The following is a 27,219-nucleotide window of genomic DNA, read 5'->3' as shown; positions in this document are numbered from 1 at the left end:
ATGCAGCGACTTCCGGTGTCGCCGCCATCTTGCGGTTGGCTGAAAAGTCACGTGACGCGGAAGCTACGGCTCTAGAGGAACTAAAGAGAAGGAGGAGAGGCGGCCGCCCGGAGCTGACAGGCGGGAGCACACTTCCGGTGTCCTTCTACTGCCGGGGCTGACATACAGGAGGGGACACGTGAGAGCAGCAGGAGAACAGGGGTGAGGACGCGGGAGACTGTGGGGTCCCCGGGGGCCACTGTACATGTGTGAGCGCCGCTCTGCGGCAGACCCGGGATAAGGCGTATGTCAGGTGGCTGGATATTACCTCACATGGTGCCCGGTTCTCTGCCATTATTCCTTGTGTTATTGGGGCTGTGATGTCGCTGGATGTTCTGCCTCCTCTGTTTCGTGTGTTCGGATTCTTTGCTCATTTTATTTTTTTTGTAAATTTTGATTGTTCAGATTCTGGAGAAAATGGAAATAATCGGACCGGGGATCCTATGAATCTGTGGTGATGGTCAGGGCCGGGAGGAAGGAAAGGCCGGGGTCCTGCCGTGGGGCGCCGGGGTCTGCCGTGGGGCGCCGGGTCCTGCCGTGGGGCGCCGGGGTCCTGCCGTAGGGTTCTGGGGTGCGATGTCTGGGTCGCCTGGAGGGGGGGTGACTGTTTGGGTCTTGGGTGAGGGTCAATGTCATAGTTGTGAGGAGGGGGAAGGTCTGGGCCGGATTGAGGGGTCGGTGCAGGTGGTCACAGATGGGGACGGGGGCTGGAGTTTGTGTTGCAGGTCGGTAGGGTGAAGGGTCAGATGTGTGTCAAGGTTTTATGTGAATGTTGGGGGCGGACAGAGAGGACGTTTGGGGTCCGATCCTTTTCTTTCACTTGTAGCAATCTCGCATCCATGTCAGGATGGCCGCGCACATAATCCACTTACTGTCAGGATTACACTGGAATTCTGACATTATCGTGGTAAGCACATCAGGCTCATCAGGTCTAAGATCTGTTTAATAATGTATGAAGTTACATTATGAGATCTGGTGACACATCCGTCTTAATATGAGATCTTTCCTTCAGTCACATCATGACCTGTGACCGGCGTGATCTGATGTAACCAGTAGTAATTCTCTGGATTCCCATCATCTCATTGTTTTTACCATCAGGACTAAGGGTACGTGCACACGCTGCAGATTGGGGTGCGGATTTGGCCACTCGGGTTTTGTAAAATCCGCAGGTAAATCTGCAGGTCTAAAGACCTGCGGTTTTACCTGCGGTTTTGCTCTGCGGTTTTTCATCTCCACAATGGAGGAGATGGCAAACCGCAGCGGAATTCGCAGAAAGAATTGACATGTCGAGTCTTTCTGCGGTTTCAAAACCGCAGAAAAACCGCGCGGAAAAATCCGCACTGTCTGCACTGCGTTTTTTTGTTCCCATAGGGATTAATGGTACTGTACACCGCAGCAAAAACTGCTGCAGACCCGCAGCAGAATCCGCAGCGTGTGCACACACCCTAAAGCTGCAGACAGGAGAGCGCCATCTACTGCTGGCTCCCAAAATTTCCCTGTACACAGGAGTGCGCCGTCTACTACTGTCTCTCTCCACTCCACCCCCGTACACAGGAGAGCGCCGTCTACTACTGTCTCTCTCAACTCCACCCCCGTACACAGGAGAGCGCCGTCTACTACTGTCTCTCTCAACTCCACCCCCATACACAGGAGAGCGCCTTTTGCTGCGTCTCTATTAGACTTGTTTCAGTCCCACGTTTTTCACAAGATCTCTGCTTGTTGGCAGTGACTGGTAGCCGTGATCACCTGCAGAGGATTTGGGTCCTTCCAGTTCGGTCTCTGCTGACACAGATGAAGGAATTGTTGCAGCACGTCAGAGCAGTATTTTAAGTTATCCACTGACAGCAAGTCGAGATCTTGAAAGTGACGAATTTGAACACAAAGTACATGGAGCATTATAGGACTGTAATATGATTGGATTTTATCTTTCCCCTCTGCAGATCATGGCTCAGAACCTGAAGGACTTCGCAGGTCGTCTACCCGCCGGACCCCGGGGTCTGGGCACCGGGCTGAAGCTGCTGCTGGGTGCAGGTGCTGTGGCCTATGCTGTGAAGGAGTCGGTCTTTACAGGTAAGTGCCTCCCCTAGAAACCTCCATACCCCCAGATTCTGTGCAGTATCTCACCTTGTCTCTCTCCACAGTGGAGGGAGGTCACAGAGCCATCTTCTTCAACCGGATCGGGGGGGTGCAGCAGGACGCAATCCTCGCCGAGGGACTTCACTTCAGGTACTGACACCCGGTAATGCCGTTGTTGCACCTCTTTCCACGCTTAGTCACCCAGCTCTCCCAGACTCCAGAAGTGCAAATCTGCTTGGTTATATCTGGGATGGAGGGGTGCCCCCAGAGAGACGTCATGATGGCGTTCACCCCAGAATCTGAATAGGATCATCGGTCTCAAGAATGGGCATTTTAGTGATGAAGCGGAGCTGGAAATGTGTGAAGAACACAACCGAACCCTGAGAACCAAAGATGCAGCCAACAACAAAATCCTTACATTTCCCACAATTCTTGGCACAAGGGTGTGGGAACTTATGCAACCATTTATATTTTATTATGCTCCAATGCATATAAAGGTGTTTTGTTTTGTTTGTTTTTTAAAGTGATTAATATCTCCACCTGTTTTGTCTACAGTTCTTGTGCAAACCTATGTGTCTCCATGGTTACAGGTTACATCCTGGGGTCACATGTTGCTCACTTGTTTCTCTTTTTATAACTGTATGGATAGAAGTCAGAAGATAAATGGAGCGGAGTGACGGCTCGTTTGTAGTCTGTTACCATAGAAACATATTACACAAAGCAGCAGTTTTGTTTTTGTTTTTTTGCTTACAGAATTGAATCCATGAACTGTCAGTAATTATTCATCTTTTTCTTGCTGTCAGTGAATGAAAACATCTTAACATTCAGAGGCCAAATGCATCTCACAGCTGAGGGTTTGTTACCATTGTACCAGTCTAGATAATTTGCTGGGAGCGACAAATTCTATGTCTCCAACGGTGTCCTGTTAAATCGTTACAATGTATCTGTCTGGCTGCAGGTTTCGTATCTCAGAGAATTGTCCACACTGGATGCAATTGTAGCAGACCCTCAGCTGTGACGATTGGGTGTGCACAGATGATACTTCAATACAGATACCACGCTTTACCAGTAAGACTCGCACAGGAGCTGATTGATTCCTGTTACCCACAGGCGTTGGCGATGTATTGGTAGTGGGGTGGCACTGCAAGTGCCAGCATGTCCAGCTGATACATAATGTTCTGGATTGGTGGAGGTCTTCTCGGCACGTAGACTCTTGGCTCTCGCCGACTCTGCTTCAATGAGCCGTTTTCTCATTTGTTCTAGATCTGTAATATAACCTGAGGGATATTGCTGACTGTTTCCTCCACGCATTGTATCGCTGAGTAACACGTCTCATATTTTTTCAGATTTCCCTGGTTCCAATATCCAATTATCTACGATATCCGAGCAAAACCCCGAAAAATCTCCTCCCCGACTGGGTCCAAAGGTAAGAAGAGTCTGTGCCCTGAACAATGAACCCAAGAGGTGAAGGTTCAGAGTCTGCACTGATCTGACTGTGTACAGTGATGTCGCCGTACAGTAACCTGATGGGAGATAAAATGGGTCAACCAGCAGAATAGTGAGTGCAGCTCTGGAGTATAATACAGGAGGTAACTCAGGATCAGTAATGTATGTACACAGTGACTGCACGAGTAGAATAGTGAGTGCAGCTCTGGGGTATAATACAGGATATAACTCAGGATCAGTAATGTATGTACACAGTGACTGCACCAGCAGAATAGTGAGTGCAGCTCTGGGGTATAATACAGGATGTAACTCAGGATCAGTAATGTAATGTATGTACACAGTGACTGCACCAGCAGAATAGTGAGTGCAGCTCTGGGGTATAATACAAGATGTAACTTTGTTTTACTATTACTTTGTTTTCTGTTCTACATGAGCTTCACCGTCCTCTTGTACTCCTGTCACATCAGGAGCTGCATAGACTATTTTAATGGTTTGATTTTAGTCTCTGGACCTGAGAAGATAAGTGCAATAGAATTTACACTTTGCACAGAGATCTCAGTGTCAGTAGAATTGTGAATGCAGCTCTCGATGTGACTGAAGTAAATACTTGGTAGTAAATATTCCCAGAGTTTCTGAAGATTCTCTCTGGTTTCATCCTGTATTCTCATCTGTGTCCGGCACTTGTCCGCAGTCCTGTGCGCGGGTATATAACCCTCTGCTCGTCTATCTCAGATCTGCAGATGGTGAACATCACCCTACGCGTCCTCTCTCGCCCTCTGGCCTCAGAGCTCCCCCAGATGTACCAGCGGCTCGGTTTGGATTATGACGAGAGAGTCCTGCCCTCCATTGTGAATGAAGTCCTGAAGAGTGTGGTGGCCAAGTTCAATGCATCACAGCTCATCACACAGAGAGCCCAGGTAATGCCCCCCCGCTGAGGAGTGGGGAATCCTTGGGGGGGGGGGGGGGGGGGCTGGAAGTGTTGAGGACATTAAGTAATGACCATCCGAAGAAGGCAGGGTCATCCAATCCACTCTTCTGTATAGGGGTCTCCTGACCGTCCCTCCACAGAAAACTCGAGTGGTTGGGATTAAGTTAACTAATCATTTTAGTTAAGCGGCTGCCTGAGGCATCTCTCATAAAGCATGGCAGCTTTCGGCCGAGCTCAACGGCCCTTTATATGGGTGAGAGCCTCCGACCAACAGCTATTTAATGTACAGTGGCTTGCAAAAGTATTCACCAGGGCACCTGCGGTCAAATATTTTTCCAATCCGATTAGTGTGAGATACATCAGCACTAAATCATCTGTTGGTGAAGTGAGAAAAATATAGGCATAAGTTAAATTTATGGGATCAAATAATTAAAATTGGCATAATAATCTTTATATAGCGCCAGCATATTCCGCAGCGCTTTACAGTTTAACAGTTCCAAAAACAAGTCATAAGTAACAAGTTAACAATACAATAATTAAAGCAAAATAAGACGAAATAAGCCTCCCCTGCTGGTGAGAGCTTACAATCTACAATGAGGAGGGGGAGATACAGAGTACAGGTGTGTATTTACAATTGTGTATTTACAATGAAGGTCCAGCCATCTTGAGGGAGTGAAGGATGGATGGAGATGGTGAATGGGCTACACACGCACACTTGCACATAGAATGACTGTGATTAGTGAACGTGATAGACCGGTCTGAACAAATGTGTTTTGAGGGAGCGCCTGAAACTATGCAAATTGTGCTTAGTCCTAATTTCTTGGGGTAGAGCATTCCAGAGGATAGGAGCAGCACGGGAGAAGTCTTGGAGTCGGGAGTGGGAGGTACGGATTAGTGCAGAGGTTAGTCGAAAGTCGTTTGCAGAGCGCAGCGATCGGCTAGGCCGATAGACAGAAATGAGGGAGGAGATGTAGGGGGGTGCCGCACTGTGGAGGGCTTTTTGGGTGAGAACAAGAACTTTGAATTGGATCCTATAATGAATGGGCAGCCAGTGTAATGACTGACGAAGAGCGGACACGTCCGAGTACCGATTAGCCAGATGGACGACCCTGGCTGCTGCATTAAGTATGGACTGGAGAGGGGATAGTCGAGTGACGGGGAGGCCAATAAATAGAGCGTTGCAGTAAACCAGGCTGGAGTGGATCAATGCTACAGTGAGGGTTTTTGTTGTTTCCATGGTGAGAAAAGGGCGGATTCTAGAGATGTTCGTTAGATGTGGGCGGCAAGAGATTGTATATGGGATGTGAAGGAGAGATTGGTGTCAAACATAACACCCAGACAGCGCCCCTGCTGCCGGAGTGTTATTGTGGTACCACCCATGGAGAGGGAAATGTCAGATTTAGGGAGGTTAGTAGACGGGGGAGCAGAAGTAGTTCAGTTTTGGAGAGGTTGAGTTTCAGATAGAGAGCGGACATGATAGTGGAGACTGCGGACAGACAGTCACTGGCGTTCTGTAGTACAGCGGGGGTAAGGTCGGGGGATGATGTGTATAGTTGTGTGTCATCAGCATAAAGATGGTACTGAAAGCCAAATCTGCTGATGGTCTGTCCAATTGGGGCCATGTAGAGAGAGAAAAGAAGGGGGCCAAGGACTGAGCCCTGAGGTACCCCGACAGCGAGAGGAAGAGGAGATGAAGTGGAGCCAGAGAACAAAACACTGACGGAGCGGTCACAGAGATGGGAAGAGAACCAGGAGAGAGCAGTGTCCTTAATGCCTAGTGACTGGAGCCTAGAGAGTAGGATATGGTGGTCAACAGTGTCGAAAGCTGCAGATAGGTCAAGAAGAAAGAGCAGAGAGTGGTCATCGTTACGTTTTGCTGTCAGAAGGTCATTGGTATCTTTAAGTGCAGTTTCAGTCGAATGTAGGGGGCGGAAGCCGGACTGTGAAGGGTCTAGAAGGGAGTGAGTGCAGAGGTAACGGGTAAGGCGGGAGTGAACTAGGTGTTCCAAAAGTTTAGAGCTGAAGGGGAGATTGGAGACAGGTCTGTAGTTTGTGCAGGATGGGTCGAGAGCGGGTTTCTTTAGTAATGGAGTAACAATGGCGTGTTTGAAGGAGGATGGGAAAATGCCAGAGGAGAGGGAGAGATTAAAGATTGTAGTTAGGTGGGTTGTGACGACTGGAGAGAGAGACTGGAGGAGATGTGAGGGAATGGGGTCTGTAGTGCATGTAGTCGGATGAGAAGAAGAGAGGAGCCTGGAGACTTCTTCTGTGATGAGATCAAATGTGGAAAGTGAGCCAGGGGAGATGCAGGAAGGGATGGGAGTCACAGCACTTGGTGGTTGGGAGCAGATTTCCTGACAGATATTATCTATTTTTTCTGTAAAATGGGAGGCCAGGTCATCAGCACAAATGTCTGTGATAGGGTCTTGTGCTTTCGGCCTGAGGAGGGAGTGAAAAGTGTCAAAACGTTTCTTGGGGTTGTTGGCTAGTGAGGAGATCAGGGTGGTGAAGTAGGTTTGTTTGGTGAGGTGATGGGCAGAGTTGTAGGTTCTTGACATAAATTTGAAGTGGATGAAGTCTTCTGGTGTGCGGGTTTTTCCCCATCGGCGTTCAGCACTCCTAGAGCATCGCTGGAGAAGTTGAGTTTGCGATGTGAGCCAGGGCTGTTTTATTCTGTGCTTGGAGGTTCTGAGGGTGAGGGGAGCTACTTGTTCAAAGGTGCTTCTAAGAGTGTCATTGTAGTGATTAACAGCCAGATTAGGACAGGAATGAGAGGAGATTGGGGTATAGTGATGAGTGTAGGGAGTCTGAAAGTGTCTGAGGGTTAATGGCTTATAGATTTCTGACTGTGTGGTAGGTAGGAGTGAGCTGGGGTGGGCGAGGATTTGTGAGCGTGAAGGAGAGAATGTTGTGGTCAGAAAGTGGAACCGGTGAGTTATTTAGGTAGGAGATTGAGCAGAGCTGGACAAAGACCAGATCAAGGGTGTTACCGTCCTTGTGTGTCTCAGAGGTTGAAAACTGTGAGAGGCCTAGAGAGGTGGTTAGTGATAGAAGCTGGGATGCAGATGTGGAAGTAGGGCTGTTAATGGGGATGTTGAAGTCTCCCAGGATGAGGGTTGGAAGTTCTGAGGACATGAAGTGATGCAGCCAGGCAGAAAAGTGGTCAAGGAAGTGGGTGGGTGAGCCTGGGGGCCGGTATATGACCGCTACCCTGAGGGGGAGGGGATGGAAGAGCCTGATGGTGTGGACTTCAAAAGAAGGGAATGAGAGTGATGGAACTGGGGGGATGACCTGGAAAGTGCATTGTGGGGACAGGAGTATGCCGACTCCACCACCAGGTCTGTTTGTGGGTCTCGGGGAGTGAGAGAATTGTAAGCCACCATAGGAAATGGCAGCAGAAGAGACAGTGTCAGAATCCTGAATCCAGGTTTCAGTGAGGGCCAACAGATTCAGAGAGTTGTTCAGAAAGTAGTTGTGTAGGAAAGGAAACTTGTTACAAGCAGACTGTGGATTCCAGAGGGCATAAATAAAAGATGAAGATGAGGAAGTGCAAGTAATAATAAGATTATTATGGTTTCGATATGAGGTAGGGTAGGGGTTGAGGTTGGGGGAGGGTGGACCAGGTTTGGGGGCGATGTCCCCTGAAATCAGGAGTAGGAAGATAAAGAGCCAATAGTTGTTGGAATTGTAAGTAGTTTTTTTCTGCGATGTGTTTGGGCAAGATGGGCTGAGGTTTCTCAGGAAGGTGAGGAGCGCATGGGTGCTGTACATGGGAAAGGGAAGTATAGAGGGGCTGATGTGTAGGAGTCGTGGTGAATGTGGATGGCAAGGGAACACAGGAGGATAAAAATATAACACATGGTTAAAGGGGAGAGCAAAGTGTGGGTTACCTGACTCCTGCCCTGACTAACTGCCATGTATAAGTGCCGTTTCCCTGATGCTTAGCTTCTGGGATGCTTTGCTTATGGGATGCTTGCGTGCTGCACCCCACACTGCGTGCTTCCCCTTAGGAACTACTACATATATAGGCCACACTACAGCATCAGGAGAGAGGGATTGTGGGAGCTGGTTGGGTATAATTTGGCAGCTGGGGCCAGCACACCAGGGGATGGTTAGATGATCAAAGGCACTAGACCAGGCTGTGTCAATATGCTATAGCACCTTCCCCCTGATAAGATCTAGAGAGGCCCCAGTCACAGATCTAAAGCAGTAAAGGGCCTGTCACACTAAGCGATATCGCTAGCAATATCGTTGTAACGTCACTGATTTTGTGACGTAGCAGTGATATTGCTAGCGATATCGCTATGTCTGATACTTACCTCCGACCGGCTCCCCCGCTGATTATCACTGATCGCGCGAGAACGTCCTGGATCGTTTCTCGTTGTCAGCTTCCTGTGGCGCCGACGAGCGACGCATGGACGCGGGAGGGAGAACGTCAGGATCGCCTCGTCTGACAGGTAAGCAACGACCCCTGCGATGTCGCTGGTGAGATCTACCTGTGTGGCAGCTCACTAGCGACCACTTGGCGATGTACCAGCGATCCTGACCGCGTCATATCGCTGGTCGGGTTTGCTGGTGCATCGCTAAGTGTGACAGTACCTTAAGTATGACATACAGTGCAACAAATGAATTATACCAAAGCTTTAGCAAGCACATTAAAATATGCAGCAAAATGGTAAAGCAGCAGAAGTATGGAGTTGTACCATTTGGATATATTGCAGCAGAAAATAGAGGCAGCAGAGGTGGGAAGTTGCACCATTCAGGCTGCTTGCTAGTAGTGAATGGAGTAAATACATGCATATGTATTCACCCCTTATGCTATGAAGCCCCTAAAAATTTCTTGTGCAAGCAATTCCGTTCATAAGTCCCATGCTTTAGTGACAGGACGTCCCCCTGGGTGCAATTTAAGTGTCACATGTCTGTCAGTATATACACTTTACCTTATCTCTGATCCCCACCATAAAATCAATCATTCTCAAATGGAAAGAACATTGTACCACAACAAACCTGCCAAGAGAGGGCGGCCGCCAAAACTCTCATCCGGGCAAGGAGGGCATTAATCAGAGAGGAAGTACAGAGACCAAAAGTAACCTTGAAGGAGCAGCAGAATTCCCATGCAGAGATTGGAATATCTGTCCATACAACAACAATAAGCCGTACACTTGCATAGAGGTGGCCTTTTTGGAGGAGTGGGTGGAAAAAAGCCTTACACACACACACACACACACACACACACACACACACACACACACACACACACACACACACACACACACTGTAAGGCTTGTTTTAAGTTTTCCAAAAGATGTGGGAGACTCCCCAAATGTATGGAGGAAGGTGCTGTGGTCAGATGAGACCAAAATGGAACTTTTTGGCTTCCAAGGTAAACACAGTGTGGGGAAAAACCAACACAGCTATTCTCCCCAAGAACACCATCCCCACAGTGAAACATGGTGGTAGTCAGCATCATGTTGTGGGGATGATTTTTGACAGCAGGGACAGGGAAACTGGTCCAAGTCTAGAGAAAGATGGATGCTACAAACCTGTTTGTCAGTCATTTGAGACTGGGACAGAGGTTCACCTTCCGACAAGACAATGACCCAAAGCATACTGCTAATGCAATACTCAAATGGTTTAAGGGGAAACGTGTAAGTGTTTTGGAGTAGCCGAGTCACAGCCCAGACCTTGCTCCAATGGAGAATCTGTGGTCAGACGTGAAGATCTATTGTGAAGGAGCTGGAGCAATTTTACCTTGTGGAATGGGCAGAAAGCTCACAAAGACTTATCCAAAACAGCTGACTGCGGGGGGGGTGAATAGTTATAAACACTGAAGTTTTCCGTTATTTATTTATTTATTTTTTATAAAACAACAATAAAAAGAAAACCAAATGTTCACAGTTCGTAGGCCTGTTCTTTACATGAACTGATGCAAACCTTCCAAAAAAAAAAAAAAACTGTGAAATTCCAGGTTGTCCGGGTAGTAAAACCCCAAAAATGCCAAGGGGATGAATACTTTTACAAGCCACTGTTTATGGCCAGCATTAGGCCATTTCACAGGCGTTACCGATGAGGCAAGAGAAAGGTTGTCGGCTAACTATTGTAGGTGGCAAGGGATGACGGATTTGTGTCCTCATGTAGGGGGAAGGGATTTGTCGTTGGGATGGGGTATGTCATATCAGTGGAGTTATCCAGCGCCTCTCCCTTCTGCATGGAGAGATGCTGCTGACATGACGTCAATGGCCGCTTGCCCGGTCTCGCATGCACCTGATTCTAACTAGCAGAACAGGCAGGTGAGACCGACGCAAAGTTTGTTGCGTCTCTGGTTGCAGAAGTGATCGACCCCGGATTACACATGTGGGACTCGAGAAATGAAGTGGAGGGACAAATAATTGTTCTCAGGTGTCAATTCTGTTACCGGGAAGCACTTGGCACCGGCTCACCATGGAGCAGACAGGTGCGTCCTATGTCAGGTGCATCGAGTGGTATCAGGAGCTGTTTGTGAGGGGTGTTAAGAGGGGTGTTAAGGGTGCACCCGTTGCTTTGTGCTTGGTGTTTTTATGGGGAGAGGGTGACTGGGAGACCCCCATATAAATATTTATTATTTTTTTTTTTTAAGGTCTCTCTCTTGATCCGTCGGGAGCTGACAGAACGAGCGAAGGATTTCAGTTTGATTCTAGATGATGTGGCCATCACCGAACTGAGCTTCAGTAGAGAATACACGGCAGCGGTGGAGTCCAAGCAAGTGGGTAAGTGATCCCTGCACTGATCAGTTTAGGGGGATGTAGGGAAGCAACATTTTCCCCAAATTCCCCCTTACATGGGAGGTTTGATGACTAATATTTGTCACCACTAGGGGGAGCTCCCATCACATGAATGTCTACAGCTGTCATAGACCTGTGTGGTGAGCTCCCCCTAGTGGTGACTGCAGGAACTCAGAAATCCTTCAGTTTACATTATAGCAGAGGATTTGGAGCAGCGCTGCTCCTGACAGCCCAGCTGTGATATCGCTTGTTATGGTGGGAAAGACGCCTTTAATTCCAGACACGCGTGCTTTCTCACTGATGGTTGTGCCCAACCTTCACACATTTACCATTTTATCTCCCATCCACAGCTCAGCAGGAGGCGCAGCGAGCGCAGTTCTTGGTGGAGAAGGCAAAACAGGACCAGAAACAGAAGATTGTCCAGGCGGAGGGAGAAGCCACCGCTGCCAAGATGATATCCTTCCTTGCCAGACATGAGTCCCCCGAGACATTGCCAGTAGTGGTGGGAGTAGGTGACCTCTGCTATGGAGGGTGGGATAAGAGTGGCCGCCGTGTCAGTCTTTGTCTTTTCCTTGACCGCCATTTACATTGGTGATGCTCTTAGTAAAAATCCCGGCTATTTGAAACTAAGGCGGATCAGGGCGGCTCAGAGCATAGCGAAAACGGTGAGTGGTCGTGTAATGTGAGGATGACAGGGGGTCTCCACTCGGGTGAGATGTGATGGAGGGGGAGGACACCCTCTCCCAGGTGTGATTCTTGTGTTTCTGCACCTTTCAGATCGCCGCATCGCAGAACCGTGTATATCTGAACGCCGACAACCTCGTCCTCAACCTCCAGGACGACTCCTTCACCAGGTAAGGGGGACACGTAGAAGGAATAAACGAGTGCACGACTTATAGGATGAATGTCACAAAATTGGTGGTTGGAGCTGGAGCCACATGAGGGAAATATGCAAAACATGGCCGCCAGATGCTTTGTAACAGTGTCTGATGGTTTTTCTATGGCCACGTTCAGTATTTTACATCAGTAATTGTAAGCTAAAATCACACGTGGAACAATCGGAGGAAAAGTATAAAAGAAGCACGTCACCACTTCTGTATTTATCGCCCCCTCCTCCTGGTTTTGGCTTACAAATACTAAACATGTGAACTTGGCCTTAATGCATCGTACTGCAGGGGAGAGTTACTCAGCTCTTTACAGCAGTTTTCTGGTGTAAAAAATCACTATTTTTCCACTGTTTACTCTCGATTTATTCATCGTTATCTTTGCTCCTTTTTTTTTTTTTTTTATGGTGTGTATAGTTGTTTTTTTTCTGCACCTTATTCATTATTTAATTTTTTATTTAGAGCGCATTTACTTGGAGTTTTGGGGGGTTTTATTTGTTACTCTAATTCATCCTTTACAGCTTTTCCAATTGTCACAAATTTTGCGCAATTGAACTTAGTAACTTAGTGAGTTATGAAATCTAAGTGCACAAAATTAATGACATTTTTTTAAAAAAAACATTTGCCCCCCCAAAAAATAAGAAAAAAAAGCGGCTCAAATTTTGAGCAACGTTCATCAACCCCATTTTTGCAGAACTTGGTGGAAAGAAAAAAACAAATGCTAATGAACACAAGAAAAAAGTCACTCGTCCCCATGGCACTTTTTTAATTTTTTTTTTTTTATTATTTAAATTGGGAGAGGGAGGAGGAGGCCTGGTACAAGGAGGGGGGCAGGCCACCAAAATTCCAAAAAGCTTTACTAAGCTTTACCCCAGATTGTTAAATTACAGCTGATATCAGCACCATCTTGGAACTTATTAGTAGCCATGTTCCTCTTCGTAATTCTGGCATGTATCTCTCCAGCGGCTGCAAGGTTTAGTAAATTCTCTAATAGAGATATATATATATTATATCAGTACAGACCAAAAGTTTGGACACACCTCATTCAAAGAGTTTTCTTTATTTTCATGACTGAAAATTGTAGATTCACTCTGAAGGCATCAAAACTATGAACTAACACATGTGGAATTATATAATAAACAAAAAGTGTGAAACAACTGAAAATATGTCTTATATTCTAGGTTCTTCAAAGTAGCCACCTTTTGCTTTGATTACTGCTTTGCACACTCTTGGCATTCTCTTGATGAGCTTCAAGAGGTAGTCACCGGAAATGGTCTTCCAACAGTCTTGAAGGAGTTCCCAGAGATGCTTAGCACTTGTTGGCCCTTTTGCCTTCACTCTGCTGTCCAGCTCACCCCAAATCCATCTCGATAGGGTTCAGGTCTGGTGACTGTGGAGGTCAGGTCATCTGGTGTAGCACCCCATCACTCTCCTTCTTGGTCAAATAGCCCTTACACAGCCTGGAGGTGTGTTTGTAGTCGTCCTGTTGAAAAATAAATGATGGTCCAACTAAACGCAAACCGGATGGAATAGCATGCCGCTGCAAGATGCTGTGGTAGCCATGCTGGTTCAGTATGCCTGCAATTTTGAATAAATACCCAACAGTGTCACCAGCAAAGCACCCCCACACCATCACTCCTCCTCCTCCATGCTTCATGGTGGGAACCAGGCATGTAGAGTCCATCCGTTCACCTTTTCTGCATCACACAAAGACACGGTGGTTGGAACCAGAGATCTCAAATTTGGACTCATCAGACCAAAGCACAGATTTCCACTGGTCTAATGTCCATTCCTTGTGTTCTCTAGCCCAAACAAGTCTCTTCTGCTTGTTGTCTGTCCTTAGCAGTGGTTCCTAGCAGCTATTTTACCATGAAGGCCTGCTGCACAAAGTCTCCTCTTAACACTTGTAGAGATGTGTCTGCTGCTAGAACTCTGAGTGGCACTGACCTGGTCTCTAATCTGAGCTGCTGTTAACCTGCGATTTCTGAGGCTGGTGACTCGGATGAACTTATCCTCTGCAGCAGAGGTGACTCTTGGTCTTCCTTTCCTGGGGCGGTCCTCATGTGAGGCAGTTTCTTTGTAGCGCTTGATGTTTTTTGCCACTGCACTTGGGGACACTTTCAAAGTTTTCCCAATTTTTCGGACTGACTGACCTTCATTTCTTAAAGTTATGATGGCCACTCGTTTTTCTTTACTTGGCTGCTTTTTTTCTTGCCATAATACAAATTCTAACAGTCTATTCAGTAGGACTATCAGCTGTGTATCCACCAGACTTCTGCACAACACAACTGATGGTCCCAACCCCATTTATAAGGCAAGAAATGCCACTTATTAAACCTGACAGGGCACACCTGTGAAGCGAAAACCATTTCCGGTGACTACCTCTTGAAGCTCATCAAGAGAATGTCAAGAGTGTGCAAAGCAGTAATCAAAGCAAAAGGTGGCTACTTTGAAGAACCTAGAATATAAGACATATTTTCAGTTGTTTCACACTTTTTTGTTAATTATATAATTCCACATGTGTTAATTCATAGTCTTGATGCCTTCAGAGTGAATCTACAATTTTCATAGTCATGAAAATAAAGAAAACGCTTTGAATGAGGTGTGTCCAAACTTTTGGTCTGTACTATGTGTGTGTATGTGTGTATGTATATATATATATATATATATATATATATATATACTCCACCTGAACCCATGCTCTGACTTATATGTAATGTTTGTAGGATTTATTATACTGATTTTTTTTTTTTTTTTTTTCTTCTTTCCTTCTTCCCTGGGGTGATGTGGATCCTGCAGAGGAAGGTAGGTCCCTCCTTTATTGGATATGTTATGTCTGCATATGTGTGTGTGTAAGTGTATATATTTGTCCCTCTGATGTCCCGGCTCTCATTTTCTTTTTCTCTCTATCTCTCTGCAGCGACAGCCTTATACAGAAAGGCAAGAAATGATGAACGCTGCCGACCAAATCTGCCCCTGTAATTCTTCAGCCTCCCTCTCCCCTCCCCTCCCCCTCTTATCCCCAGAACGATCTCTGCCCGGCCCGCGCTTGAGCTGGACACGTGCCGCAGTGACATTGACCCGACAGGAGAGCACTTAGTAGTGGACTGTGTCCCCGGCTTGGAGGATACGATCATGTGTGAACTTTATAAAAAAAAATACTTCAGCAAAAATCAACCTGTTTCTGGTTTTATTTTCTTGCCCTGTGGCTGCAGCGACTTTGTGACCTGTATGTTTGCACACATTAATGAAGATCTGATTAATACTGCAGCCTAACGTGGGGACTAATGCGACTGCTGCCCGACCACCTCTGCGATATCACTGCCTCCAACCACTCTGCTGCAGCCGGGCTCCGACCGGCTCTCCGTCTCTTACAGCCTTATTCATCAGATTTCTGTATAGTAATTGTACATTAAGGGCAGTTTTTCCCCACTGTGATTGGTTCCCACAATCCTAGTATTTATTTTTTGGACAAAACCAAAAAAATAATTCGCTTGATCGCTATTATGGAGGACACATTAAAGGGCCTCTGTCCGCACAGACTGATCCATCCCAGTACCGCGGCTCGGTGCTTCATGGCGGAGTCGGTCATTTAAGTGCACCTTGTACCTCCACTCTGCTCTTTGACAACTTACAGCTAGAAAACAGTCCGGTGAGAAGGTGTGCCTAAATGTATGGCTGTGCCGCGGTGCACCAAGTCTCTTTAAAAAGGGGCTGGCTCAGGTTTGTTCTTCCAGAGGACACCGCCCTCCTGACTGACAGCTCAGGCTGGCGGCATGGCTGAGCACGCTCTGTTGCACCGTCCCCACCCGCCACCTTACCGTGGACCGTGCCGTATATTTGCTAGCGGCTGCGCCGGGCACTGCAGCTCGCTCCTATTCATTTCAATGGGATCAAGCTGTAATCTGCTGAACACCTGCTAGGCCGTCATGTCTGCAGAACTACAGAGCCCCATTAATACACGAGCCGCTACTTACTGCATGCAGAACACTTTATTAAATAGTCAGAAATTTCACTTATTTTCTAGCAAAACTGTCCAGGTTGTGCGCTGAGAAGTCTGGGATCAGGTGGGGAAAAAAAAAATTCTGAAGGGATCCGTCCGCAGAAACCTGTCGGGAAGAAAGCGGAGATTCATATTCAGAGGTGGATGCGTCAGACCGGGGCGTGCGGCCACGGGTGCCAGGGTGCGCACACTACTTTTTTTTTTTTTTAATCTGTGGACTTTCCTCATCTCAATCAGAATTACGTGGAAAATCCGATTGAAAAAACAAACAAATGTAACCTCGAGATTGTGGAAATCACACTGCAGGTTATGTAATGTTTATAAAAAGAAAAGTATGGTATAGATGAGACTTGGGGAAATCCAGTCCACGCTGCCGGAACTGTGCGCTTTTATTTATTTCCCCACCGTGAATAAACATGAAATGCTCATCATGGGAACTTCCAGGACTGATCTTGTATACACAGCCCTTCATCATTAGATCACCGGCTTATTAGCACCAATGAAAGGCAAAATCCAAGAACAAACCATATCTCTATTAAGACATCTAAATAAATTCCACAGACTGGATCAGGACAGAGACAAGATGAGAAGATAGACAGGAGAGGAGAACACCTGGATAAAGTGTCCACCCTGCAATGTCAATGTCTACCACCAGATGGCGGTGTATAACCACAGGCGCTGAAAACCCAGGAATGTTTGTGTTCCATCAGAGAGAAGCAAGAAAAAGGGGGTAAAAGAAAAGTCAAAAAAATATAAAGCATTAACCCATTCCAAAAATGTGGGACCCCAGTATTAGGCTCCCAGGAAGGATGACGATAATAGCAAAAAAAAAACAAAAGTAGCAACCCAATGAAGTGGGCACATGAGCAAGAGTTCCAGCAGGAATGCAAGGTGATGTAAGATGAAGCTTTCCGAGCAAAAAACGCGTTTGGTGCTGTTCTACCCTGGAACACCTTGTACTATTGCGGGAACTCTTGTTCATGAGCCACTTCAAGGGGCGGCTGCTTTTTTTTTTTTGCTACTATTGTCAGCCTTCTTAGGAGCCTATATTTGGGGCCTCACATTTGTGGAGCGGGTTAATGCTTTCTATTTCTTGACTTTTACCCCATTTACTATATTTCTCCTTGATGCAACACAAACATTTCTGGGGTCTCAGCGCTTGTGGTTTATACGCTGCCATCTTGTGGTAGACATTGACATTGCAGGGTGGACACTTTATCCAGATGTTCTCCTGTCTGTATCATCTTGTCTCTGTACTGATCCCGTCTGTGTATTTTATATTAGATGCATTAATAAACCCATAGAGCCCGGGTCATTACTGCATTTACACCCTGTCTAGTTGTTCATTTTAGTCGCCTGTTTTTCATTTGCGTCTTTTATTTGCTCCTTATTAATATTTATTTTGTGTTCCCATTTTCTTCTGTTCATATTTTCAGGGATTCGTTATTTCTTTTGTTTTCCATTTGTTTGTGATCAATTTATCAATGGCAACTTTTTTAAAAAAGCTGCAAAGTGTTTGCTCAGATGGACTCCAGCCCTGCCCCCCGGAGCGACTTTGGGTCGGGGATTTTTGCGTAAATTTTGCCATATAAGTTGCTGTATCTGAGCCTGTCCCGTGTGACGCCGTGCTGTATCTGAGCCTGTCCCGTGTGACGCCGTGCTGTATCTGAGCCTGTCCCGTGTGACGCCGTGCTGTATCTGAGCCTGTCCCGTGTGACGCCGTGCTGTATCTGAGCCTGTCCCGTGTGACCCCACGCTGTATCTGAATATGTCCTGTCTGACACCGTGCTGTATCTGAGCCCATCCCGCGTGATACTGCTGTATCTGAGCCCGTCCCGCGTGACACTGCTGTATCTAACCCTGTCCCGTGTGACACCGTGCTGTATCTGAGCCTGTCCCGTGTGACACCGTGCTGTATCTGAGCCTGTCCCGTGTGACACTGCGCTGTATTTAACCCTGTCCCGTGTGACACTGTGCTGTATCTGAGCCTGTCCCGTGTGACACTGCTGTATCTGAGCCTGTCCTGTCTTGACACTGCGCTGTATCTGAGCCTGTCCTGTGTGACACCGTGCTGTATCTGAACCTGTCCCGCGTGACACCGCGCTGTATCTGAACCTGTCCCGCGTGACACCGCGCTGTATCTGAACCTGTCCCGCGTGACACCGCGCTGTATCTGAACCTGTCCCGCGTGAAACCGCGCTGTATCTGAACCTGTCCAGCGTGACACCGCGCTGTATCTGAACCTGTCCCGCGTGACACCGCGCTGTATCTGAACCTGTCCCGCGTGACACCGCGCTGTATCTGAACCTGTCCCGCGTGACACCGCGCTGTATCTGAACCTGTCCCGCGTGACACCGTGCTGTGTCTGAGCCTGTCCCGTGTGACACCGTCTTCTCACCTCGGTCACTTCTTCTTCACGGAGGTCCGCGGTTTCTCCCGCTCAGACGACATTTTCTTATTCACCTTTTCTTTCTTGTCTTTCCTGCCGCTCAGATTCTCGTAAACCATTCCTTCATCTTTAGGCCTGAAACGTCAGAAGTCGGGTGTGAGGACACGGGGGGCACCGACGCCAGAGACACCGACACAGGGGGCTACACTAACACTGCAGGCCAAGGACATCTTACTTGGAGGAGCTCCGTGTCACCTTCATCTTGGACAAGGACAGACCCAGGTTTCCATATTCTGACTCTGTCGTCTTCGTTCTCTGTTGGGGGAGAATGTCTTTTCATCGGGGGCCATCACTGTATACAGTACACTTCCTCCAATCCAGACATTCTGATAGTCCGGCACAGACTGCGGTATAATCTGGAATCTACATTATAGTGCCGGATTATCAGATGCTGCATGAAAGGAATTTTTATCAGATAATGCCTCCACCGCGCGGCTGCACTTCCCGTACCTCCAGCGCCTGCAGTTTGTGCTTGGCTGAGTCGATGTACTGGGCTATGGCGGCGTAGGTAAACCGGTACTGCGCTTCCGTCTGCACCATCCCCGAGCGCTGCGATCGCACCATCTGGATGGTTTTCTGCACGTCGATGTCACAGTCCAGACCTGTGGACGACACGAGCAGTGACAGATGGAACGAGCAAATCAGTTATTCCCTGGCGTTGGTCCATGGTTGCTGGGCAGGAGCTGTGTGAGTGGCCTCCTACCTGCCGGCGTCCACGGCTCACTGCAATGTCGTGAGTGCACCACAACAATAAGCCTACTGGTGAGAAGAGCCGGAGACCCGGCAGATAGGAGACAGTTCACAGGACTCCTGTCCGGCGGCCATGCGACCCCCTTCACCTGTGTTACGCAGCCTTAACTAAGTGCTGGACCCCGACGTACGTTGCAGGCAAATTAGCTCCATAGTCTCAGCTTTAGGGCTCAACTATTGTCTGATGAGTTCTGTGGTTATCTGATGTCCACCTCCTGTCTCATCAGAGGCTCAGGCTGCCTGTCCCCTATGCTTTTCACTGCAGCTCTGTTTGGATCCTGCGTTGTCTCAACTTCTTAAATAGATAAAGGTGCTCATAAAAAGTCCTCTCTGTTCCCAAGAATAGAAAGATTTTTAAAGCTATCATTTACTATTCACTGCCGAGGTTACTGGCCACCTCTGCAGTAGTGGCCGGTCTCTTAGACAAGGAGTGCAGCACTTACAAACTTTTTGCTGTGGAGCTTGTAAGCACTTGCTCTGAAGCTGGTGGGATCTGCAGAGACAAATAAGTGTGATGCCCCCAGGAGCATGGTCGCCACAGTGGTATTGCCTTCCTCCAGGGAGGGTGATGTCAGGCTTGGAAGCAATGAAGGGTCTCTCTAGCAGTTAACCATGTCATGCAACACGGTTCACACTCCGGGCCAGCAGAGGGAGCTCTGAACCAATACTAAGGGGAAGAGTTTCTCTCTGGGGGCCAGGACGGGAAATTAGTCAGTTAGTGTGAGGAGGGCAACGAGTGTAGACGTGTGGAGAGAAGCTGGAGGTTGAGCTGAGGATAGAGAGCTCCCTCCCGGTGATAGCGCCTGATCTGTAGCCTGGTCTCCACGGTTGTAAGGATACTGAAGGTCCTGCAACAGAAACCAGAGGAATAGGAAGCTGTAAATGCTCTATTCCCACCTAAGACTCGGAGGCACAACAGCAACGGGTGAGCCAAGAGAAAGAGGGCTACAGCTGTCTGCCATACGAGGTAGATCTGAGAGGGAACAAGAAGGAGGAACTTCAGTGTAACACAGTACTGCATGTACCTCAAGTAAGCGCTAGAGAGGAGACTACACAACCCATCTGATAGAGAGATCCCTGAGTTGCTTCCAGGCTAGCCTGCTCCTGTGCCATCTGTAATCTGGACCCTGGACTGCACTTACAAGTAAAGGTAAAGAAACTGCATTCCGCTGTGTCCTTGCCTTCTTCCTGCAACTTCTTCAGCACTGCTACATCTATGTGCCAGCCACTGCACCCTCTTCCTCAACACTTATCCTCTTCATCTACTCTGCCCTGGGACTACAGCCCTGCCTGTGGAGGGCTACACCATCTTTGCTGCACCCCACCATCTGTCCCAGAGGATCTGTCTGCAGCGTCGGCTTAACACCTCCCTTGCCGAACACCACAGGTGGTGTCACAAATCACTTATAAACTTTATTTCATCACTCAATCCCCTTTTACATGGGCGCCCAGGGCCATGGACCGGGTCACCGCTGCTGTGACACTCCCCTCTAAGAGACCGGCCCGGTACCGAGTACCCCACAGCCCTGGGAGGGCGACCCATTTTGACGTCACAAACAGGATTACGGAGCCCGGTATCCCCAGGTCCTGTGTGCCAGAGACTGTGTTGTGTGCTATAGACTGTGAAATTGCCGCCATTACCCCGCTGCTTGGCGCGCGCGGGAACCCAAAGAGGTGGGCCGTCTTGGGTGGAGCCTGCCGAAGAGCGCGAAGAAGTGAAGTGCCGCGCGAGAAGTGAGAGGAGGAGGCCTGCAGCCCGATCATCCAGCCTGTAACGCGGCAGCCGCTAAGCCTGCCCAACCCCAGGCCTTGGCTAACATTAACTAGGGGGGAGAAGAGAATGTCGGAGGCAAGCGCCGATGCAGCGGCAGACGCCCCCGCAAACCCCTCAGCGCCGCAAGATGCAGGGCTCAATGCGGCTGCGGCTCCAATAGTGCAGCTGAATCCAGCAGCCAGTGTTGCCTCCAGGGCACCGCAAGAAACAGCGCCCACCGCAGCGGTCCCCATAATGCCGCTGTCTATGCCTTACATACCGGGAGCAGCCTGGCTACCGCAGTATTCAGGGGAGTCACACCCTGAGTGACTTCAAAGAGAGACTGTGCAGTTTGTTTGAGGTGTATCCTCTGTCTGAAAGCCAGAAGGTGAACATCCTTATTGGGCAGCTAACAGGTGCAGAACAGCGGGAAGTAAAAGCCTGGCAGGACACTGATAAAGAGACTGTTAAAAAGATTTTGGCCAAGCTAAGACGCACCTTTGACACTCGCCCTGCAGCTGAAATCAAGATGAGGTTCTTTGGATGTAAACAGAAAGCGCAGGACAGTATAAGGGACTACACTTTTAACCTGCAGGAGGCGCTGCGAGCCGTCAAGCAGATTGACCCTGACAGTGTGAAAGATGGAGAAGGACTGCTAAAGGAACAATTTATTGAAAGACTCCTATCTAGTACCCACAGAGCACAGCTGCGTATCACAGCCCTACAGAACCCTGATCTGGACTTTGCAGACTTCAAGGACCGGGCTATCCGGGTACTGTAGGAACCAACTGTCAACTGTCCAGCGCCCCTTGGGCGCCCAGCGATCACATACCATCAGGAGGCGGCATCTTTCCCTCTCAGCCCTGTGGAGGCTGATGCACAGACTCTGGATAAAGAGCCATCTGAAGAGCTGCGTCTTCAGGTCCAGGAGTTGACCAAAGGTATGGCTGCACTTACTAAAACCGTGCAGTCCCTGAATGTGTCCTCAAAGGAGAAGATCCAGCTTGCCTCCAGTCCAGAGGATGTCCCGTGGCTACGGAAGAAGAGGATCCCGCCACTCCGAAGGAGAAACAACGACTGCTATGACCAGGACGGATGTCCCATCTGTCGTCACTGCCACAAGGCAGGCTACATTGCAAGGTTCTGTTATTTAAACGAGCAACCCCTGGGGCAGAGGGCCAACCCCCAGGAGTAGGACCACAAGACCCAAAGAACTGGCGAGCCAAGTATGTTGGAGGGAGACCGATCCTTCCAGTGGTGATTGACAGCATCCCCATGAACGCTTTGCTGGACACTGGCTCCCAGGTGACCACTATGCCCTATATCCTCTACAAGCGGTATTGGGCTGACTCTGAACTCACCCATGACCCAAGTGATGAACTCACAGTAGTTGCCAGTAATGGTCAGTCTTTACCACAAGTGGGATGTAAAGAAATTACAGTTAAAGTGGGGAGGGTGGAGCTCAAATCTCAAGGTCTGATAGTTGTGGATATTGATCGATGAGAATGTAATCCCATGATGACTCTTGGTACAAATGTAATTGAAAATTGTCTTTCCGAGGTTATTGTCTTGTTGCAACAGGTGGGTGAGACTGCTGGTTCCAGTGAACAACGAGTTCTGCAGAAGGAGATCAAGGCCCTGATGCAAAGGCAACAGGTAGAACTGTCTGGCGGAGAAATTGGCAGCGTCAGAGTGAGTGATTCTTTCCCCATTGCGATACCCCCCAGATGTGAAATGCTAATTTGGTGTCGGGCAGCCATAGGCCTCAGAGGGAAAGATAACCAGGCATTGGTAGAGCCAGTATATTCAGATAGCAGGCCCACTGTCCTGACCGCCAGAGGGGTGGTTGATGTCCGCAAAGGGAGAGTACCTGTACGCCTCTTGAATTGTGGGGAGGAGGAGGCCACAATACCTCGGTACGCCACAGTTGCTAAGCTGCTCACTGTCGGTAATAATGCAATGCAGGCAGCAGAGCCCTTGGTCTCATCCGACCAGGTGGAGGACAATGGCCCTGTGAAGCAGCTGGAGGAGTGGTGTCAGCAACTGCAGGTGGGGACTGACTCCACCCCTTTATACCAAAAGAATGGGGTTTACAGAGTGACCCAGGAGTATGAGCGGGTATTCAGCAAACACCCACTAGATTTTGGGCAGGCAAAAGGGGTTCAACATCATATCCCCACTGGAGACCATCCACCCATAAAGGAAAGGTACAGACCTATACCCCCAACACAATACCAATGTGCTAAGGGTATGTTGAGAGAGATGAAGGAAGCAGGGGTCATCAGAGACAGTTGTAGCCCCTGGGCAGCTCCCATAGTTTTTGTAAAGAAAAAGGATGGTACTATGAGAATGTGTGTTGATTACAGAAAAATTAACAGCATTACACATAAGGATGCCTACCCATTACCTAGAATTGAGGAATCATTAGCTACACTTAAAACTGCTAACTATTTTTCCACCCTGGATCTCACTAGTGGGTATTGGCAGGTTCCCGTGGCAGAGGCAGACAAGGAGAAAATGGCCTTCACCACCCCAATGGGGCTCTGCGAGTTCAACTATATGCCGTTCAGGCTCTGCACCGCCCCAGGAACATTTCAACGGCTGATGGAATGCTGTCTGGGACACAAGAACTTCGAGACAGTCCTGTTGTACCTTGATGATGTCATTGTTTTCTCCAAGACTTACGAAGACCATCTGAAACACCTGGCTGAGTTGTTTGAAGCCTTGTCCAACTTTGGCCTGAAGGTGAAGCCTTCCAAATGCCGCCTCCTGAAGCCCAAGGTGCAGTACCTCGGTCATGTAGTGAGTGCAGAAGGTGTGGCACCAGATCCTGACAAAGTCACAGTCATCCGGGACTGGCCGAAGCCCAGCAACCTCCATGAAGTACGTCAATTCCTCGGGTTGGTAGGCTACTACCGAAGGTTCATCAAAGGCTTCACTGAAATAGCCACGCCTATGCAAAATCTTCTGGTGGGGCAGTGCAAGAAAGCCAAACAGAAAAGTTCCACATTTGAATGGAATGAGGAACTGGAGAGGTCCTTCACCCGACTGAAGATGGCTCTCACAGGAGATGAAGTTCTGGCCTACCCAGATTATGACCAACCCTTTGTCTTGTATACTGATGCCAGCAACGTGGGACTTGGAGCAGTACTGTCACAGGTACAGAATGGCAAAGAAAGAGTGATCTCCTACGCCAGCATGAAGCTTCGACCCACTGAAAGGAACTCTGACAACTACAGCTCCTTCAAACTGGAGTTCCTCACCATAGTCTGGGCTGTGACTGAACGATTCAAGCATTACCTAGCTTCAGCCAAGTTTACCATCTTCACGGATAACAACCCGTTGACTCACTTGGAAACTGCCAAACTAGGTGCACTGGAGCAGCGATGGAAGGCCCGGCTGTCTAACTATGAATTTACCATCAAGTACCGAGCAGGGCATAAGAATGCCAGTGCTGATGCGCTTTCCAGAATGCCTAATCTGCCGGATGCAGGAGAAGACCCTGAGGCACTTGAAGAAGTCGAGTTATCTGCCTTCCACCGGCCAATTACGGCCCAACGTGCCCAAGGAGTGAGAAGCAGACGGTCTATCATGAAAGAGGCCACCCTAAATCCATTGCCTCATCATGACTGGGCAGAAACGCAGGATAGCGACCCCGCCGTCCGCCTGGTAAAGGAGCTACTGTCACAAGCTGACTCACGCCCAGATCCACATGCTCCTGAAGAAACCCAGCAGTTGTGGAAGGAAAGAGGCAGGCTGTTCATTTATGAAGGAATAATAAAAAAGGGGGAGACAGAAGCGCACAATAGGGTCTTATCCAATAATATAAACGTTTCAACAGATATGGATCCACTCACCTGGTTCAGTTGTGTGAAACACAACAACCATAAGCACAAATGGGTAGGATCCGATGAACTGCAGCAATCAGCCGGTCACTAGAATTGCACATATAGGAAGGAGAGAAGTCCGGCTTTCAGAATCGCGCTGTTCCAGTCCAAAGTTCACAAGGAGTTAATCCAAGGACCAAGCAGTGATTATAACTTTCTTTTTATTCCATAAACTCTACGCGTTTCGTGTACACACTGTACACTTCCTCAGGAGCAAAGTTACACTGGCATCACATTCCATTCTCCTTATATACTAACTCCCCCAGGAAGTGAGGTAGATGCTCATTGCACTTAAAAAAAATTCACACATAACTATCAACATAATGTAAAATCACAAAAATCACTAAAATTCATCTATAAAACACACTTATATAAAAACACACGTATGTAAAACTTCACACTAGAAAAAATGTAAAACATTATAATAAAATTATGATTATACTCAATAAAAGTCTAAAATTCTTGGTACATCATATCAATTAGCAGAACAACATTCACAAATCTCTTATATAACTGCATTTATATTTTCCTTTCAGTATTAACCCTTCATTCAACATATTATACTTTTACTTTCCTTATATTTCAGGCAGATGATCATATATTAATTAATGTATGTACTCCTATGCGGATTCGATCCTGCACAGCAGACCCATGCTCTGCACTCAAGAAACTTTTCTGTTCTCTCAGCCAAAGGCTCCACATCTCCAGAGCTGTCAGTTCCTTTTCAAGGCACCAGCCAACTATTCCAATCATAGTAAAATGCCGCCGATTGTATCTCTTTATATGTTAGCGATATGATCATTCCCTTGCTGTAATGTTATAGCATGGACATCACACAATTATCAGATGCCAATACTACTCTAATCCTTAGCAGACAAATATGCAGAGCACCAAAATTATTTAAAGATGTCAGATATTTCATTTAAACCGTATGGTTGCAGAGTCTGCAACCTGTGAATCCAGTAAATTTCCTTTCTCATCAGAATGTCACTCCTGTTCACAGTGTCTTCTGAAACATAATCAATTGGGGCCACTTTAATACATGGTTTCTTCCCATGTTTTATAGTGCAATGTTTTGATACTCCATGGAACATAAAACCTTCAATTATATTGTGTCTGTGCGAATTCATGCGGTTATGCAGTTCTTGTGTGGTTTTACCCACATACTGTAAACCACATTCGCATTCTATCAGATATATCACAAAACTACTTTTACAATTCAGGGAAAACTTTATATCAAACACCTTATTATTCTGAATTGATCTGAATGTGGTCATATTATGCATAATCATGCCACAACACAGACACCGAGCGGTATTACATTTAAAGACTCCTGGTTTTTTGCACTGTTCATCCCTAATTTTTTCTTTTTTCAGGTGACTGGGGGCCAGTATATTTCTAAGAGTAGAGGATCTTTTAAAGGTTAGTCCTGGTTTATTTGGTAGCATATTCCCCAACACTGGATCATTAAGAAGAACAGACCAATGATCCTGTAAAATATTCCTAATTTTTTTATTTTGTTTAGTAAAATTAGTTAAAAAGTTTAAGGAGAAACTATCATTCTCTTTTTCTTTTTTCTTAGGATTTACTAGGTCCATCTGTTCCAAACCTGCGCACTCATTATATGCTTTTTCTAGCAGTTTTTTTGGGTAGTTTTTCTCAATAAACCTATTTTTCAATTCCTTGGCTTGTAATACAAAATCTAAACTACAATTTTTCTTAATCCTTTTATACTGGTTCTTCGGGACATTGATTAATCATTTATAATAATGGCCACTATTAAAATCTAACAGACTATTTGCATCACACTTCTTAAAAAAAGTTTTAGTAAAAATCTTCCCTTCTGAATGGAAAATGGTCAGATCCAAATAATCTATACTCTCCATATTATATACCCATGAAAAGGTGAGACCCCAATCATTCCTCTGAATGCTCTCCAGAAATTGTTCTATGTTATTACATTTATTATCAAAGACTATCATAAGGTCATCTATGTACTGTTTAAAAAATATAATATGCTCTGAAAAAATGGAATTTTCTATATAAATGAATTCAAAAATGGCCATAAATAGGTTAGCGAAAGTTGGCGCTACTTTCGAACCCATTGCGGTACCGACTTGTTGGTGATATAGTTTTCCCTGAAAGTCAAAAAAGTTATTGTGCAGTATAAACTTCATGCTATCCATTAAAAAGGCTTTCTGATTCAATGGTAAACGGGCATCTTCTTTCACATATCTCCCAAA

The 27,219-nt window shown here is 47.3% G+C and overlaps 2 protein-coding genes across 2 annotated transcripts in view; one reads left to right on the top strand and one right to left on the bottom strand.

Moving 5' to 3' along the window:
• The first annotated feature begins 43 nt into the window (after nucleotides 1-43).
• Nucleotides 44-12,156, top strand: PHB2 (prohibitin 2). The gene is made up of 9 exons (XM_073552981.1): nucleotides 44-201; nucleotides 1,980-2,109; nucleotides 2,181-2,265; nucleotides 3,462-3,541; nucleotides 4,294-4,478; nucleotides 11,106-11,235; nucleotides 11,601-11,706; nucleotides 11,840-11,915; nucleotides 12,028-12,156. Exons 2-9 carry the CDS (start codon nucleotides 1,983-1,985, stop codon nucleotides 12,106-12,108), a joined length of 870 nt encoding a protein of 289 aa, XP_073409082.1. The 5' UTR covers nucleotides 44-201; nucleotides 1,980-1,982; the 3' UTR covers nucleotides 12,109-12,156.
• A 3,951-nt stretch (nucleotides 12,157-16,107) lies between these two features.
• PTPN6 (protein tyrosine phosphatase non-receptor type 6) overlaps nucleotides 16,108-27,219 on the bottom strand; it is a 77,363-nt gene continuing 66,251 nt past the window's right edge. Inside the window, exons 13-16 of the mRNA XM_073552980.1 lie at nucleotides 19,037-19,188; nucleotides 18,762-18,841; nucleotides 18,536-18,661; nucleotides 16,108-16,243 (exon numbers count right to left, since the gene is read on the bottom strand). Coding sequence (XP_073409081.1) covers nucleotides 18,541-18,661; nucleotides 18,762-18,841; nucleotides 19,037-19,188 — 353 coding nt within the window. The 3' untranslated portion in view covers nucleotides 16,108-16,243; nucleotides 18,536-18,540. The remainder of the gene's footprint in view (nucleotides 16,244-18,535; nucleotides 18,662-18,761; nucleotides 18,842-19,036; nucleotides 19,189-27,219) is intronic.

The sequence above is a fragment of the Dendrobates tinctorius genome, unplaced genomic scaffold, assembly GCF_039654945.1.
Source record: "Dendrobates tinctorius isolate UK_male_01 unplaced genomic scaffold, ASM3965494v1 ptg000196l, whole genome shotgun sequence".
In the NCBI taxonomy this organism is placed as follows: Eukaryota; Metazoa; Chordata; class Amphibia; order Anura; family Dendrobatidae; genus Dendrobates; species Dendrobates tinctorius.
This window is presented reverse-complemented; position numbering and strand designations above follow the sequence as displayed.

Bases quoted from the DNA above. Each gene is read 5' to 3' on its own strand.
- PHB2 (XM_073552981.1), top strand. From the start codon at position 1,983: ATGGCTCAGAACCTGAAGGACTTCGCAGGTCGTCTACCCGCCGGACCC. The intron at 2,266-3,461 runs GTACTGACACCC...ATATTTTTTCAG, and splicing joins GCCGAGGGACTTCACTTCAG to ATTTCCCTGGTTCCAATATC. The intron at 4,479-11,105 runs GTAATGCCCCCC...TTTTTTTTTAAG, and splicing joins TCATCACACAGAGAGCCCAG to GTCTCTCTCTTGATCCGTCG.